This window comes from Chrysemys picta, chromosome 2 (assembly GCF_011386835.1).
Source record: "Chrysemys picta bellii isolate R12L10 chromosome 2, ASM1138683v2, whole genome shotgun sequence".
In the NCBI taxonomy this organism is placed as follows: domain Eukaryota; kingdom Metazoa; phylum Chordata; order Testudines; family Emydidae; genus Chrysemys; species Chrysemys picta.
Window position 1 is genome coordinate 147,972,115 of NC_088792.1, and position 16,233 is coordinate 147,988,347.

The following is a 16,233-nucleotide window of genomic DNA, read 5'->3' on the forward strand; positions in this document are numbered from 1 at the left end:
CCTGGGTGTTAGTGTTGGCACGGATCCTCGCTGCCACCCACACCAGCCCAGCAGCTGGCTGGGGAGGCAAAGGCCAGCTGGCTGCAGCCAGCCAGGTGCCCCCTGGCCCTGCTCACAGTCAGGATCTAGGCATGTTTGTGTGCGTGTGTGTGTGTGGGGGGGAGGCAGCAGTAGCCTCGTGCCAGCACAGGGCCAGAGCAGCCGGCAGGGTTGCTCTCCAGAAGTCGGTGATGCGGCATGTGGGGTTTCCTCCATGGCAGCAGCGTGGCGAGCGGGCGGTCCCCAGACCTCTCCCTGCACGCAGCCTCGGCATGGCTGGGGGGCCATAGCTCCCTGGTGGCATTTGCAGGGGGCCTCAGCCAAAGACACCGAGGAACCAGGCATGCTGGGCGGGGAGAGGTTAATAACCCAGGTGGGCGGGGGCAAACCAGTGCAGAGGGAGGGCGTTAGCAGGGCCAGTAGCCCTTGGGCACAGGCCCACTTTGTGAGCCAGGCTGTGTGGCCCAGTGGTTAGCGCTCGCGCTGGATGGTTGGTGGGGTGGGTGCTTGCCCTACCTGGAATGGGCAGGCAGGATTGGCTTGGTTCTGCTGTAGCTTCAGCTGGCAGGACCTAGGGGGCAGGGTGGGGCTGGAGAGAAAATTGGGGTGGCTGTGACCAGGGGGCACCTGGGGGAGAGTGTTGCTGTGAGCTTCCTCTTCCTTTTCAGGATCACTCGTTCTCACGCCCCCCCCCCTCCCCCCGTGAAGAACAGCTCTCCCCTCATCCCCCACCCCATGGAGTAGCAACCAAGGGAGTTGCCCAAGGTCACACAGAAGCTCAGTGGCAGAGCCAGGGGCTGAACCCCTAGTCCAGGAACAGCTGTCCGGCTCTCGTAGGGTGGGGCAGGGTGGCGAGGTGGGTGCGTGGCTGGAGGGGACCCAGGAGAACTGCTCTGGGGCCAGGGAAGAGCAGTCAGGGCAGTTCCTGTCTGTGTCGGGACGACGGCACGGATGTGTCGGAGCAGGGCAATAGCGCAGGTGGGTGCGATACAGGCACGGCTTGGCGTGTGCGCGTCCATTTCTCTGTGTGTGTGTCCGTGTGTGCCCGGCTCAGCGTGTGCACATCCGTGTCTGTGCGTGTGTGTCTGTGTGTGCCCGGTCCAGCGTTTCTGTATCCACGTCTGTGCATGTGTGTCCGTGTATGCCCGGCTCAGCGTGTGCGTATCCATGTCTGTGCGTGTGTGTCCGTGTATGCCCGGCTCAGCGTGTGTGTATCCATGTCTGTGCGTGTGTGTCCGTGTGTGCCCGGCCCAGCGTGTGTGTATCCACGTCAGTGCATGTGTGTCCGTGTATGCCCGGCTCAGCGTGTGCGTATCCATGTCTGTGCGTGTGTGTCCGTGTGTGCCCGGCCCAGCGTGTGTGTATCCACGTCAGTGCATGTGTGTACGTGTATGCCCAGCCCAGCGTGTGCTTATCCACATCTGTCCATGTCTGTCCATATGTGCCTGGCTCAGCGTGTGTGTATCCACATCTGTGCGTGTGTGTCTGTGTGTGCCCGGCCCAGTGTGTGCGTGTCCATGTCTGTGCGTATGTGTCACTGTGTGCCCGACCCAGCGTGTGCATGTCCACATCTGTGCGTGTGTGTCCGTGTGTGCCCGGCCCAGCGTGTGTGCGTCCATGTCTGTGCGTGTGCAGGGGGCAGCAAGCCAGAGACCTGCCCCTGTAGGCAATTCCCCCTTTTCTCCGCCCTGCGGCTGCACTCCCAGCAGCTCAGCCGGATTCCTGTCCCACTGGCGCATGGCGGTAGCTGTGGCAGCGCAGCAGCGTTGGGAGCAGTCAGGGCCATTTCCTGGGGCCTTGCTGTGTGCCCCGAGATTGCAGCCCCCGGGGGAACCGCTGCACCTGCCTGAGCGTTTCCTGCCACCGCAGGAGGAGCCGGCTAATGCTGTGCAGCAAACAGGAAGCCACTGGCTGGCCCCATGGCACCGGAAGCAGGTGAAGGCCGGGCGGCTGCAGGGCTGCACTGGGTGAGTTGTTGAGACACTTCCCAAGCTGTTCTCTCGGGGGCACGGGTGGGATTCCACCAGCACGTTCGCTTCCTCTCCCCCGTGCCCGCCACTGGCAGTGGGCTGGGGCTGGACGGGACCCGTGGCTGAGCTCTGGTGCAGAGGCCTTCCAGGGGGTAGGCCGCGTCTGCACGCCCTTAGCACTGCCAGCTAGGGAGGGCTGGTGCGAGCGGCCCAGCCGCTGCGGGGATCTCTCCACCCCCAGCCACGGGGCTGCGGGCCAGGGGCTGGCTCAGCAGGTGTGAGCCAAGGAGGGTGGTGCCTGCTCATGACCCGGCCTGCTGCTAGCCGCAGGCAGGGGAGCCCCTCTCTGTAGCACTCCCAGGCTGGGGTTCTAGTCCCTTGACCCCCAAGGCGTGTGCATTGTTCTGTGTCTGCTCCCCGGGCAGCTCTTCATACCACCCCCATGCCGCAGGGGCTCTTTGTCTCCCTCTAGTGGCTGGCATAAGGATAAGGGTCTACTATAAGCACTAGCTAATGGAGCCAGTCCTTTGGCTCCAGTGGGAGAAGCTCAGGCTTTTGGTTCAGGTGGTCCCAGGTTCTTCCCCCCGCTTTTGGCCCAGGTGAGGTTGGTCACGCAGCCTCAAGGGCCCAACGCCATGTGCTGCCAACGGGCTGGTGGCCCAGGCTGGCTGGCCGTGGAAAGGCAAGTGGGCTGGCCTGGCCCGCTTCGTGGCAGGGAGAGGCGGTGACCGCCTGGTACCGATGGAGGGAAGCGAGCCGGTGGGAGGGGGGGCTGAAAATGGTGCTCGCTCTGTAAAGCAGCCCAGGCGGGCTATGGCCTAGAACCTGGCCTCTCGGCCTCAGGCTGGTGACCCCAAGCAGGGTCCTGGCCACAGGCCAGGAGATCACAGCCACCCTGCTCCCTCCACATCACTGAACAGTGTCAGGGATGGGAGTGGATGCCCTGGGCAGGGCAATCTGTCTGTTATTAGCACCAAGCTGTGGACACACAACTGAGCAGCTGGTCCTGGAGGGAAAATGTTGAGGGCAAGTGTGGCCCAGGCTGCCCTGAGGCTGGTCCTGAGGCTGCCTCTGGCTTCCCTCTGAGTTTCTCTCAGGGGCCCCAGCGGCGTCTCCATCGTCATCCCTGGGGAGGTTTGGGAGTGGGAGCAGTTTGAGCGCTGCTTGTGACTGTGTCGGGCAGGGCAGTGCCTGGGAACCCCAATGGATGCAGGCCCGAACCCCAGCAAGAGTGTGAGGCAGGCGTCACAGCATGTGGAGGGGGGCAAAGGAGCCAAGCAGGAGGGAGGGGGGCAAAGCACGAGTGCTTGTGTGGTGAGACCTGGCTGCATCCCCAGGGCACGGAACGGCAGCAGGGAACTGTCATCAGTCCCTCCGCCGGCAGAGACCCCATACCCTCATCCTTCCCGTGAGGGGCCTCTGCCTGTGGGAGCTGTCAGCTCTGCCAGGGATCAGCCCCTCAGCAGATTTCAGCCTAGAAATTGGCATATCCACAATGGAGACCCCACCCCCACACTCATTCCTCTGAAGCACAAGAGCTGGAGGTGCTCCTGGGTGCCCAGCAGCACCCTCTCCTGCCGCTGTTCCTCTCCTGCCTAGGGGGGCAGGCGGTGGCTGCTCATGCTGCCCCCCTCCCCTCCATGGGAGGTTTTTCCCTTTAACTATAGCTGGGGGGGATCTGGGGGAAGAAAGGCTTGAGCCTGAGTGGCGGGTGGCTGGCCAGCGCCCTTGTGGATGGGCACCGACAGACCCCCGGGTTGGCATCAGTCACAAATGTATCACGGGATCCCAGTGCGATGCTGTGGCCAAAGGGCTAATGGGGGGGAAGGGAAAGGGGTGTCTCGAGTAGGAGCAGAGAGGTGATTTCAGCACGGCTGCAGTCCTGCGTCCTGGTCTGGTGCCCGGGAGGGGTCAGAGAAGAGCCATGAGAAGGATTAAAAGGCTGGAAAACCTGCCTTGTGGTGCTAGGCTCTGAGGGTGTCTGCACAGCAAAGGGAAACCAGCCCCATAGCCCGAGTCAACTGGCACAGGCCAGCCATGGGTGTCTAGGTGCTGTGTAGACAGCCCCAAAGAGCTCAATCTCTTTAGCTTAGCACAGAGACGGTGACGCGGTGTCTACGTGTGGGGAACAGAAAGTTGGCTGTTCAGTCTAGCAGGCAAAGGTCTCACACAATCCAATGGCTGGAAGTCAAAGCTAGACAAATTCCGACTGGGAATAAGGCGTAAATGTTTAACAGGGAGGGGAATTAACCATGGGAGCACTTTCTCAAGGATCAGAGTAGAGTCTCCATCACTGACCATTTCAAACCAGGCTGGGATGTTTTCCTAGCAGATCTGCTCGAGTTCAAACAGAGAGTAAGTCCGGGCCCTTGGAGGGTCTCGGTAAAAATAGCGCCATCGCAAGGCTGATTTTATGCTGCACGGCACCAGCTTGAGGGGAATTCGGCTCCCGGCTCAGTGTTTGCTTGCCTGCTGCAGTTTGGCTGTTGCTATTTGATTGCCAGGAGTTGTCCCTCTCAGAGCCGGGTGGGGCGCGGCATTGCAGGGCGTGCTGGAGCCAGAGCTGGGGGCAGACCCTGCCTGGGGGCGCACCCAGGTGGAATTTAACCAGCCTCGCCTCAGTGAGCAGCCGTGGTGCATTGGCGGTTCTGGGGGCTGGAGCTGTTCACCCACAGGTCACTGGCTGAATGCAGCCAGGCTTAGCAGGGGTTAATGATTCCCCTCCCCATGGCCCCTAGATGAGCTGCCCAGGTGCCAAACTCACCCCCTGGCATGGCGCTCAGCTGGGCGCTCTCTGGGCAGGGACTGCACTCACTGGGTGTTTGTACAGCGCCTGGCCACAACGGGTCCCCCAGCTCCGCCCCAGTCTGCCCCAAATCCTCTCGCCCACTGGGTCCTTGTGAGAAGTGACGCCAGGGCGCGCGCGGGGGGGGGGAGGGGATTTAGCCCAGCCGCAAACCATGGCTTGATTTTTTTTTAATGTTGCAATTTTTTGGAGGGGGGGGGTGGGAATCTTCTGATCGCTGGGGGTGGGGGGGGGGTCTGAGCCATGAGGCTGGAACTTCCAGTGCTGGCCAAACAGCAGGCCGCACTCCCACCTTGGGACGCCCCCCTGGGGAGGTGGGGGCCAGTGCTGGGAGAGGGACACCCCCCCACACACCTGCATCTGCACCTCTCAGCGCCCCGCTGCTCCAGGGCTGCAACCAACGTGCCGGAAGCTGCCGAGAAGAGTGTGTCAGCAGCGTGGGGGAGGTAACGCAGAACTCCCCCCCAACCAGCCCCATGGCCTGCCCCAGGGCTGCGGGCTTGGCTGTGCGAGGTGGGGCAGGGACGGGGTCATGCCCCCCCATCTGTGCAGCTGTTTGCATGCCCTTAGCTTAGTCAGCAGTGGAAGGCCAGGAGGGCCTGGGCCTGGCTGAGGGGGAGGGGGGAGCGCTCTCCTCCCCCCCCACCCCCCGTTTCTAAACCCTGTGGGCAGGAAGTGTGCAGGCAAGTGACAGCAGCAGAGCGAATGCGGGGGGGGAGGAGGGGGGGCGGGGAGGAGAGAGCCGGCACTTCCCCCAGCTGCCCGGAGCCAGCAAGGATGGGCAGGACTCCCCAGGCTCCCCCCGCCCCAGGGGCTGGCCCGCTCCCCAGCGCAGAGAGAAGCCCCTGGTAGGTTGGTAGGTGCCTCTGGCGGGAGCTGCTGGGCCGGGAGCCAGTGGGAGTTGGCTGGGGAAGGCGCCAGAGCCGCTTGGCTTGGAGGGGAAAGTCCTGGCAGGAGCATGGGGGGAACTTGGAGCGAGTTGTGGGGACCTCAGCAGGGAGTGTGTGGGGGGGAAGGGGATCCAGGGGGCTTCCGCCCCCCCAGCACTGCTTGCCCCCCCTCCCCGGCGCTTATGGCTGTGACACGACTCAGGAAGGATGGGAGGAGGCTGGTGGAGCCGTGTCCCTGCCTATGAATGGGGCATCTGTTCCTCCGCTGGTCCTGCCCTGGTGGGTGTGGGGCAGGACAAGACTCACACAGGGGCAGAGAGAGGGACAGACAGACGCACACACAGACAGACACCCCCCCACCAGACATACCCAGACCCACAGCTGGCTGGGGCTGTCACAGTCCAGCTGGCAGTGAGCTGCCCAGCCTGGGGAACCAGCCACACTCTAGCCCAGCTAACAATAGCAAGGGGCAGCTCGGGTTAGCCACTCAAGGTCCAGGCCACCTGCCCCGGGTCTGGGCTCGGGTGGCTAGCCCCTGCTGTTGCCCCTGCCGCCATGGCCATGCTGCCTGGGCTAGCTGCTCCCAGCACCTGTGCAGACACACAGACACAGCCATGCAAACAGAGACACAGACACTTACACACACACACACCCCTCCGCAGACAGACACACAGACAGACATGGACGCACAAGCAAGGCTGGGCACTCATGACTCCCATGGACGTTAGCAGGAGTCAGCACCTTGGAAATTGGGCTCGAGGGCACCTGGACAGACAGCCCCCAGAAGCAGACAGACAGACACAGAGAAGGGAAGCCAGACACATTTTTGGTCTGGCTGCTCGGGGGGGTTGGTTCGCTCCCTCCAGTGACCGTGAACTCTGGCTTTCCACCCAGCCTCACACCCCTTCATACTCAGTGCCCTCATTGTGCTGATGGGGAAACTGAGGCAAAGAGAGGGGCAAGGAATGCACCGAAGTGACAAAGGGAGTCAGTGACAGAGCCAGGAAAGGATCCCAGGAGTCCTGACTCCCCAATCAGTGCTCTAGTTATTGGACCATACTGCCTCTTATCTAACCATCCAGCCCCCCCAGCCCATACTTACCATTTCTGGGAGATTGATCATCTATCTATCCCCATCCACTCTATCTATCTATCTATCTATCTATCTATCCACTCTCAGCCTTGCTGAATCCATGGTATCGTTCCTCTTCCAGACCCGGGGTGGGGGGCAGCGACCCCAAGTGAAGTGCTGGCATCCAGAGGCAACTCTCTCCCTGTGCTGAGCTGTCTCATTGGCTGCACAGCTAGGCCTGCCCAACCCGTGTTAGTTTCACAAATGCTGCAATTCTGATGTGCTCCCATGACTCCAGGAGCTGGAGCTTTACGGAGCAGCGAGCCTGTGGGAGAACGGGTTCTTTGCCAGCACCCAGCCTTTTCGTAGGAACATAACTGTTTTGATTAAACTTTGGCCATGCAGCTTCTCAGACCCAGGATGGAATTTCTGGTCAGGTCACAGCAATGAGCGAGACCCCAGAAGAGCCAGTAGCCCAGTGCTCGTGGCACTCACCAAGCAGGTTAGAGACACTCTGAAAATCACAAGCCTGGCTTAAGCATTGGCAGTGCTGCAATCTTGGCTGGGGGCTCCAAGCGATCTGTGTTTGTACAGCACCCAGTACACCGGGACCATGTTCCACGAGGGGGCTCCGGACGCTGCCCTAATACAGATGACCAGGACACAAGTGCTAATAACAGAATTCCTCTGGGGTAGTGGTTTTTAATGCTATAGATTAGCAAGCTGGAGCATTCAGTTATGGGGATCTTTTCTACGTGACTGTGTCAGTCCCATATGTCTCTGCTTAGCTGGGACTTCACATGCATCAAGCAGGCACCGGAAATGCTGTGGCTGAGTGTAACACTCTTCCGGCTTGGGCTCTGCAATTGTGGTCGCTCTCCCAGCATCTGAGTGTGTGCGTGCGGGCCCGCGTGTGCGGCCCTGCAGCTCGGGCCCCTCTGTGGGCTGCTCTCTAGCTAGCTCTTAGTGATACGGGGCGAGCAGAAATGGAGCCCACGGACGCTAGGTCAGAGGTATCTGTGTGTCTGCGGGCTGGCGCATAGGGCCAGCTTCAGGGATGGGAGAATTCTGCGGACCTCAGGGACTCAGGCCTGCAGGTGCGACGCAGGGGCCAAAAGGGCAAATGTGATCCCAGGTGCGTACAGGAATCTCGGGTAGGAGCAGAGCGCTTATTTTCCCTCTGTATTTGGCCCTGGTGCGACCGACCGTTGCTGGGATCATGGGTCCAGTTCTGGTGTCCCCAATTCAGGAAGGATGTTGATAAATTGGTGAGGGGTCAGAGAAGAGCCACAAGAATGATTAAAGGATTAGAAAACATGCCTGAGCGTGAGAGACTCAAGGAGCTCCATCTATTTAGCTTAACAAAGAGAAAGTTAAGGGGACTTGAGCACTGTCTATCAGGGAACAATATTTAATACTGGGCTCTTCAGTCTAGCAGAGGAAGGTCTCACATCATGCAAGGGTTGGAAGTTGAAGCTAGACAAATACAGACTGGAAATAAGGTGTAAATTTTTAATGGTGAGAGTAATTAACCATGGGAACGATTTACCCAGGGTCTCGGTGGATTCTCCATCACGGACAATTTTTAAACCAAGACTGGCAGGACTGAAGTCCTGCAAAGTAGCATCTAGGCTTTGTGCAGTCCTGCACCAGGGTGATCTCCATCCTTAGCCCAGACGCCAGGCATTCCCCCTCCAAGTGTACTGCACATTTCTTTGTAGCGTCTACGCTCTGGGGGGCTGTCCTTTCTCCCTGTGTGGTACAATGTTGAGCACACTATGGGGGCCGGAAGCATGACAGATAACACTCCTCGTCTGAGCACTATTATCCCCATTTTACAGATGGGGAAACTGAGGCATGGAGCAGGGCCATAGTCACTCAGAGAGTTAGTTGCAGAACTGGGATTAGAACACAAGTCTCCCAAGCGCGTACCCTAGTCACTAGCCTACACTCTGAGTGCCGCCAATTCCTAGCTCTTTTCCTCTTTTCCAAAGGAACTCAGTATCAATGTCCAGATGGGGAAACTGAGGTGTGAGGTGGGGCCGTGACCTATCCAAGGTCACCCAGGCCAGTGGCACAGCTAGGAATTGAACCACTTCCTTTAAAAATGAATTTCTCATGGAGCCCTTGACGTCGGCAGACACTGCTGACCAAACAGAAAAAACCCCTGCTCTGTTCTGCTCATGTTTGTTTGCTGCGTCCCCCATGTGTCTGGGCGCCTGGTGTGATAAATAAATTGTCACCACCATGTACCGTACAAACCCTGTGACCTACAGGTGGATTTCCCTGCTTTCAGTATCGCTCGTAATTCCTGGGCCGGGTTGCAGCGTCTCTCGCCCCCAGCGGCTTGCATTGTCCTTTCCTGGGGTTGTCTAACATGCCCATTTCCAGCCCATTTCGTTGAACGTTAACTTGTGGTTTTGTTTGCTTGCCCTCCTTTGCTCCAGGGTAGACCCGAGTGCCATGGGGAGCCTCTCTAGAGAGCCGGCTGCTCACTGCTTAGCAAACAAGATGGGAGAAGAGCCCACCTTGGCTTAACTGGACCTTTCAAAGCAAAGTCAGGTGCGTTGGCAACCCCGGTGCGTGGTTCCTGGTGGACGGTGACATGGATCCAGACGGCCCTTCCAGCCACACGGAGCCCATGGACCTCCTGGCTCCTTATGCCGCAGAAGTTCCAGGATGTAGGCCTGGAGAAAGCCTCTTTAGGATTCAAGATGCGATTGTGTTCTCCGATAATTACACAGACCCGGGCAGTGCCTTGTATGCCCAGTCCCCCTCGGGCCCAGAGGGCCACGGTGTTGGCAGCTGCTCCTTGGAAGTCGCTGCTGGGGACTGCGAGACGTCTCCGGAAGAATTTGCTGGCCTGGGGGGTGGAGAGATGCTGTGCGCCGTGGGGAACGCACTTGGTTCAGAGATCCCTGCAGTGGAATCTCCACCCCCTCCAGCGGAGAACCCGAATGCTCAGGACGAGGGGAAGAATGACGCTGCCCAAGCACTGTTCTGGTCCGGGATCCTCCAAGCTCAGCTGTGCGTGCTGGACCTGCAAGGGGAGCTGGAGAAGCAAGAAGAGCCTGTCGCTGAGCTAAGCAGCTGGTCCCGGGGCCCTGAAGACGCACTGAGCCGCGCCCCGGCTGCACAGGGCTTGCCCATCTCCTGGGAGCCGCTGGACGAAAGAGCCACCGCGGCCAGCGACAGCGATGACGGGCAAGAGGCCGGCCCAGGGAGGCAGGAGGAGGAGAACTGGTCGTCCGAGGGGGAGGAGGAGGAAGAGCAGTGCCTCTTCTACAACAACCCGCTCTTCCAGGAGAGCCCGGGTCCCGCAGGGCCCAGCCCCTCTGACGGCCCTGCCTTTTGGAGCGCCGCCGAGGGGGACCGCGCTGGTTCCAGCGATGAGGCCGATGGGGCTCCCCAGGGCGAGCCGGTGTCAGGTGGCCAGCGGGAGGAAGAGCTCTCGTGCCCCTTCGCTGAGGCGACCGAACCGGGAGCCGAGGATGAGATGCCGTGCGATTTCCCCACCTACACGATGCACTGCAGCACCTGGGCCCCCTTGGTGATCACGGAAAGGGACATCGACAGGGCCTGTTCAATGGCTGAGGACCCGGAGGTAAGAAGCAAGCAGCCCATTCGCCCTTTGTCAACCTCCTCTGGTGGCCAGGCTGGAGGGAGGGGCTTAGTGGAGGGACGGCCCATGTCTCCCCCCTCACCCCACCCTCTCAGGCCAACCTGAGTGATCTCCGTTTAGAGAAAGCCCCCCTCAGCCTGCCCAGCATGTGCTGTGGATCCACTCCCGGCACTATGGAGCTGTGAGATGGGGGGGCATGAAGGGGCTGTGCCCACCTGGGTCCGTACTGATCTGCAGTATTGACCCCCCTCAGCCCATCCAATCCGACCTGCTGCATAACCCTGGCCGGGGAACGGCACCAGAGGGAATTATTTTCTCTGCTCTGCGTAAGCCTAGCAAACCAGGCTGCCAGGGGTCTGGTGGGAGGTGAATTACCTCCAGCAGCGGGAAAAGCCCTCCCCTTGGCGTAGGCAGCGTGCTGCTGTCACGTCTTGGGTGTAGACAGCCTCAGTAATTTGGAGGCGTGGCCCGTAGGAACTACATGTCCCAAGATGCAGTGCTCCAGGGCGCCCTGGACAGGAACCAGCACAATCAAACCACGTTCTGGGACCAGCTGCAGGGCCTGGCCCCTGGGATGAGAGCAGCCACTTTGCACATGGATTCGCTCATGCATCTCCCACGATTGTGTTCCCAGACCAGGCCATGGCATTGCCCTCACACTCGTGCTCACGAGGGGTGTGAACAGCAGCATCCATGCAGACACTGTGGTGCTGCTGCAGGGCGTGGATTCCTCGGAGGCTGCGTCCCCTCTCACTTGCACTGATGTCACTCCCTTGCTTTCTGTGGCGTGACTCCTGATTGACACTGGTGGAAGAGAGAGGACGGGCCCTGTGCTCTGAGGAATGGGAATATAAACTGGGTGTAAAACTATGCCATGGGTCTGAACTCCCTCGGGCGCACACAAGCTCACCAGCCTGCGAGGGAAGCAGGCTGGAGTAACATCCCTACTGAGAAGGTGGAAAGCAGCGTGGCCTAGCAGACAGAGCACCACACTGGGACTTGGGAGCCCCAGCTCTGCTGCTGCATAACTTTGATGGTCCCTTGCTGTGCCTCAGTTTCCCCAATTGTGAAGTGTGGCTGACGCCACTGACCTCCTTGGAGATCAACTGCTGGGAGGTGCTAGATGAGAGCTCAGTTTGAGTAACGTGGAGGGCAGGCCACTTCAGCCCACACCCCCTTACTTCCCCTCCTGTCAGTGGCTTTCTTTGCCACAGTACAGGGGCATTCTGTGGCCGTATACAGGTAAATGGTGAATAGAGAAGGTGCCAGTAGGGGGTGCTCAAGAGCAGGCATCCTCCTCCTGGGTTTTGCAGGACCAATCAAATGGGTTGCTGTGCTGCCGCCATCCAGCTCCTCACCGTGGCCTCGGGCCTGAGCTCTGCAAGGCCACATGCTGGGAGGGCAGCCGTGCCAGGTGCCCATTTTCTGCCCTGCATGGGCCACCCAGAGCCTTCTGATAGGCAGGATGGGGGTGGGGGGTAATACAAACATAGGAGCGAGTGAGGCTAACGCAGTTGCAGGGATCACTCAGCTAGGCCAGTGTCAATCCAGCTTCACTGCCAGAGAGTTGAGCGGAGTGACTCCGGATTATAGGGGTGGCTCTGAGAGCTATTTTTCCTCTCTAGCTCTAATGGGAGTCAATGGGACCGAATTCGCAATTACTCTGTAGAAGGGGGTGGGGAGGTTAAGGGGGTGTTTGGCCCCCTTTGAACTTCATAGAATCACAGAATATCAGGGTTGGAAGGGACCCCAGGAGATCATCTAGTCCAACCCCCTGCTCAAAGCAGGACCAACACCAGCTAAATCATCCCAGCCAGGGCTTTGTCAAGCCGGGCCTTAAAAACCTCTAAGGAAGGAGATTCCATCACCTCCCTAGGTAACCCATTCCAGTGCTTCACCACCCTCCTAGTGAAATAGTGTTTCCTAATATCCAACCTAAACCTCCCCCACTACAACTTGAGACCATTGCTCCTTGTTCTGTCATCTGGTACCACTGAGAACAATCTAGATCCATTCTCTTTGGAAACCCCTTCAGGTAGTTGAAAGTAGCTATCAAATCCCCCCTCACTCTTCTCTTCTGCAGACTAAACAATCCCAGTTCCCTCAGCCTCTCCTCATAAGTCATGTGCCCCAGCCCCCTGATCATTTTCGTTGCCCTCTGCTGGACTCTCTCCAATTTGTCCACATCCTTCTTGTAGTGGGGGGACCAAAACTGGATACAATACTCCAGGTGAGGCCTCACCAGTGTCGAATAGAGGGGAATAATCACTTCCCTCGATCTGCTGGCAATGCCCCTAGTTATACAGCCCAATGTGCCGTTAGCCTTCTTGGCAACAAGGGCATACTGTCTACTCATATCCAGCTTCTTGTCCACTGTAATCCCCAGGTAGGTTCTGGGGCCATGTAGGGACCTGCCCAGCCCCTGGGGTCAGTTAGAGCTACCTCCGGGCTGCTCCAACTCATGATCTGTTTTTCATAGCATCCAATGAGCCCTAGGGGTAAAGAACAGACTCAGTGCAGCACGCCCCAGCCATGCCCGCATTCCCCCCCTCATGGGCTCTAGAGGGCAGAGAACAGACACAGCGCAGGGTGCCCCAGCCCCGCCCCTGATCTGCCCCCTGTGGGCCCTGGGCGGCAGGGAACAACCACAGCGCAGGGCTCCCTGGCCATGCCCCCAACCCCCTCATGACCCTGGAGGGCAGGGAATAGCCACAGCGCAGGGTGCCCTGGCCATGCCCCCGATCTGCCCTCTATGTGCCCTGGGGGGCAGGGAATAGCCACAGCGCAGGGTGCCCCAGCCATGCCCCTGATCTGCCCCCTATGTGCCCTGGGGGGCAGGGAACAACCACAGCGCAGGGCTCCCCGGCCATGCACCCAACCCCCTCATCACCCTGGGGGGCAGGGAATAGCCACAGCGCAGGGTGCCCTGGCCATGCCCCCGATCTGCCCCCTATGTGCCCTGGGGGGCAGGGAATAGCCACAGCGCAGGGTGCCCCAGCCATGCCCCCAATCCACCCCCTATGTGCCCTGGGGGGCAGGGAATAGCCACAGCGCAGGGTGCCCCAGCCATGCCCCCAATCCACCCCCTATGGCCCTGGGGGCAGGGCACCACACCAGCTGGGGAGGCCATTGCAGAGGCAGGAGCCCGAGGGGGCCATTTACACCTACCCTAAGGCCTGTTTAGTGTGTCAAACCAGTGCGAGGGGAAACCGAGCCAAGAAGTGGGGTTTGGGCCAACCCCTCAGCACCAGCACCGTGGGGCAGCCCCTGACACGCTGCTTGCCTGGGCTGAATTCTGACCTCAGCTCCACCGAGGGCCCTGATCGCTAGGCCCGTTGGGCCAGGAGCAGGGCAGGAAATGCTAGGGGCCGGGGAGCCCGGCCCCGCCCCAAGCCCTCGGGCCAGGGCTCTATTTTTAAAACTGGCCTGGCGTGGCTGGAGCCTGGCTCCAACAGGGTACTGCTCAGCATGAGCCTTCCTGTGGATTGTTTGCAGCGGTGGCTTGGCACCTGGCCAGTCTCCAGGGTGGGGTTGGGCTGGGGATGAGGCAGCTGGGCTGGTGCGTCAGGCTTTGACGGGGGGGGGGAGGGTGTCAGCCATCCTGCCTGGGCAGGGGGGAGTCTGTGCGGGGGGTGGGGGAGGGACGCACATTTCTGGAATATTTCCCAGGAGCAGCACCCGGCTTCGGGGGCTGCCGGGGGTGGGAGGAGAAGTTTTGGGGTAGCTCACGTGTTGGCTTTCCTGCTATTGCAGTGACTGGAGGGGTGACGACCAGAGTTGGGGTGCTGAGGCTGGGGCGATGGGGTGGGGCTGGGGACGGAGGGTCCCTCGGGCGAGGGCCAGCACTGCTTTTGGGGTCACTTGGTTCGGGGGCCTGGTTCTCAGCCAAGGGGAGCAGTGGGCACTGAGCACCTCTGGAGGTCAGACCCCAGCATGAGGCTGAGATGACGCTGCCCAGAGTCTGTCAGTCTACAGGATGCTGCTGGGTTAAACCCGCGGATGTCGAAACCAGACACATCCCCCGAGCTGTTACTGACCCCGGATTGCTAGTGGGGGAGGAGTTCCTCAGAGCCGGTTCTCACTACTCCCACCAGGACTGGTCGTGTTTGTGTAACCATAACTCTTCGGGGCCCCACTCACAGACTAACACCCCTCTGTGCTAGGCACTGTACTTGTCTGTTGCTATTAGAGGTATTGAGATAGCACCTAGGCACCCCAACCATGTACCAGGACCCCATTGTGCTAGGCGCTGTACTTTTCTATCGCTATTAGAGGTATTACGGTAGTGCTTAGGTGCCCCAGTCACAGACCAGGCCCTCTGTTGTGCCAGGCACTGTATGTCCCTTTTCTCCCTATGTGCCAGATTCCCTGGATGAACTACATCTCCCATGATGCATCATGGTCTCACCTCTGAACCACATGCTTTAGCATGGGAATCATATGAGTGCAGGTGCATGCTGGGCAATGTAGTCCAGCCAGGGAGCCCCACCCATCCAGCACAATTGAATAAGAGATACCAGAACTATAACTCCCATGAGGCACTGTGGCTCCATAGACAGATGTGGTTGAATGTTGAACCGACCCAAAATGTTTCTGCATTTCTGAATTGACTTTTTTCTGACCTTTTCATTCTGCAAAAAATTGTCAGTATTTTTGCCTTCCGTCCCAATTCAGGAGCAAAACCGATGTTGAAATACCAGGATACCGTGATTTCTGCTCAGCTCCCATCCAGCCCTGTGGGTCAGCTGGGGTCAGGTCAGCCTGTCACCAAAAAGGCCAAAGCAGAAACAGAGATGGGCAAGGGCTGGGCCGTTGGTTTAGAGAGGAGAAAAAGTAGGGAGATGGCAGAGAGCTGTTAAATAGAGTGAGAGAGAGAGATGGGGAGAACAGCAGGACCTGCCCTATTGTGTAATGCCCCTGCCAGGGGACAATCGATGAGTGTTAAAGGCAGCGAATGAAAAGCGCACACAGTGCCTAGTTAACCTGTGGAACTCCCTGCCACAAGAGATCAGAAACAAAAGAGGCTCAGCAGCAAATCAGGCTTGGTTACCTTCAGTCATGTTATAAACCCTCCTGCAAGTGCCAGCCACTCATTAACAGGGCCTGACAGAAACTTCCCTTCTGGGTCGGTGATTTCAGAGTCGGTTATTGTGGAAGTTTTGCTGTTTCTGCAACAGTCGCTGGTGCTGGCCACAGTCGGGGCCAGGAGTGTGGGCCGGAAGGGCCAGTGCATGTTGTTTCCAGGGAGGAGGATTAAGCCGACCAGGGGATGGGGTGGATTTTCCCTCGCTTGGCTTTTTCCAATGGAGATTGGGCATCTCTTTCTACAATCTGGGTGTCCTGGGCTGGATTGTCCACCTGCGTTGAGCAGGAGGCCAGGCTGGATCAGAGCAGCCCCGCCTGGCCTTACCAGCCAACTCCCTGGCCTCCGCTCTGTTCCCGGCAGTTCTTGGGCTCCTGCGGATTTTCTAATGTGTCTTTGCTTTTTCTCCAGGCCCTGGGCTGCCCCCCCGACCAGCTGGCGGATGGAGCCGTCTGCCACGCCCCGGTTGTCCTGTGCAGCGCGGAGTCGGGTGAGTCCTGGGACCATTCGGGGACGAACCGGCTGTTCTGCGATCGCTCCTCCCTGGCCTATAGGGGGTGGGGGGCTGGTTGTGAGACCAAATGTGGGGGGCAGACCGTACCCCACCTGCTGCTGCTGGTTCCTGTGCCTCTCTGCAGCAGGTGGTGTTGCAGCTGTCCCAGACGACACTGCACTGGGTGAACCCTGGGTCTGAGCCAGTTGGGCCAGGCCTGTGTGCCATGCTTAAAGTGGGGCGTCTGTCATATTCTAT

General features: G+C 59.4%; 1 protein-coding gene across 5 annotated transcripts in view; it reads left to right on the forward strand.

Annotated features, from left to right (window-relative positions):
• The window catches only part of LOC101943034 (PH and SEC7 domain-containing protein 1), a 31,402-nt gene that overhangs the window by 4,409 nt on the left and 10,760 nt on the right, over nucleotides 1-16,233 (forward strand). For 3 of the 5 annotated variants that reach the window (XM_065584291.1, XM_005279258.4, XM_065584290.1), the window contains exons 2-3: nucleotides 9,225-10,381; nucleotides 15,894-15,972. In XM_065584291.1, the coding sequence (XP_065440363.1) occupies nucleotides 9,383-10,381; nucleotides 15,894-15,972 (1,078 nt within the window). In that variant the 5' untranslated portion in view covers nucleotides 9,225-9,382. Of the gene's footprint in view, nucleotides 1-1,749; nucleotides 2,007-5,514; nucleotides 5,664-9,224; nucleotides 10,382-15,893; nucleotides 15,973-16,233 lie in introns of those variants that run through there. The other 2 variants (XM_042859347.2, XM_024110508.3) reach the window with 2 other exon arrangements.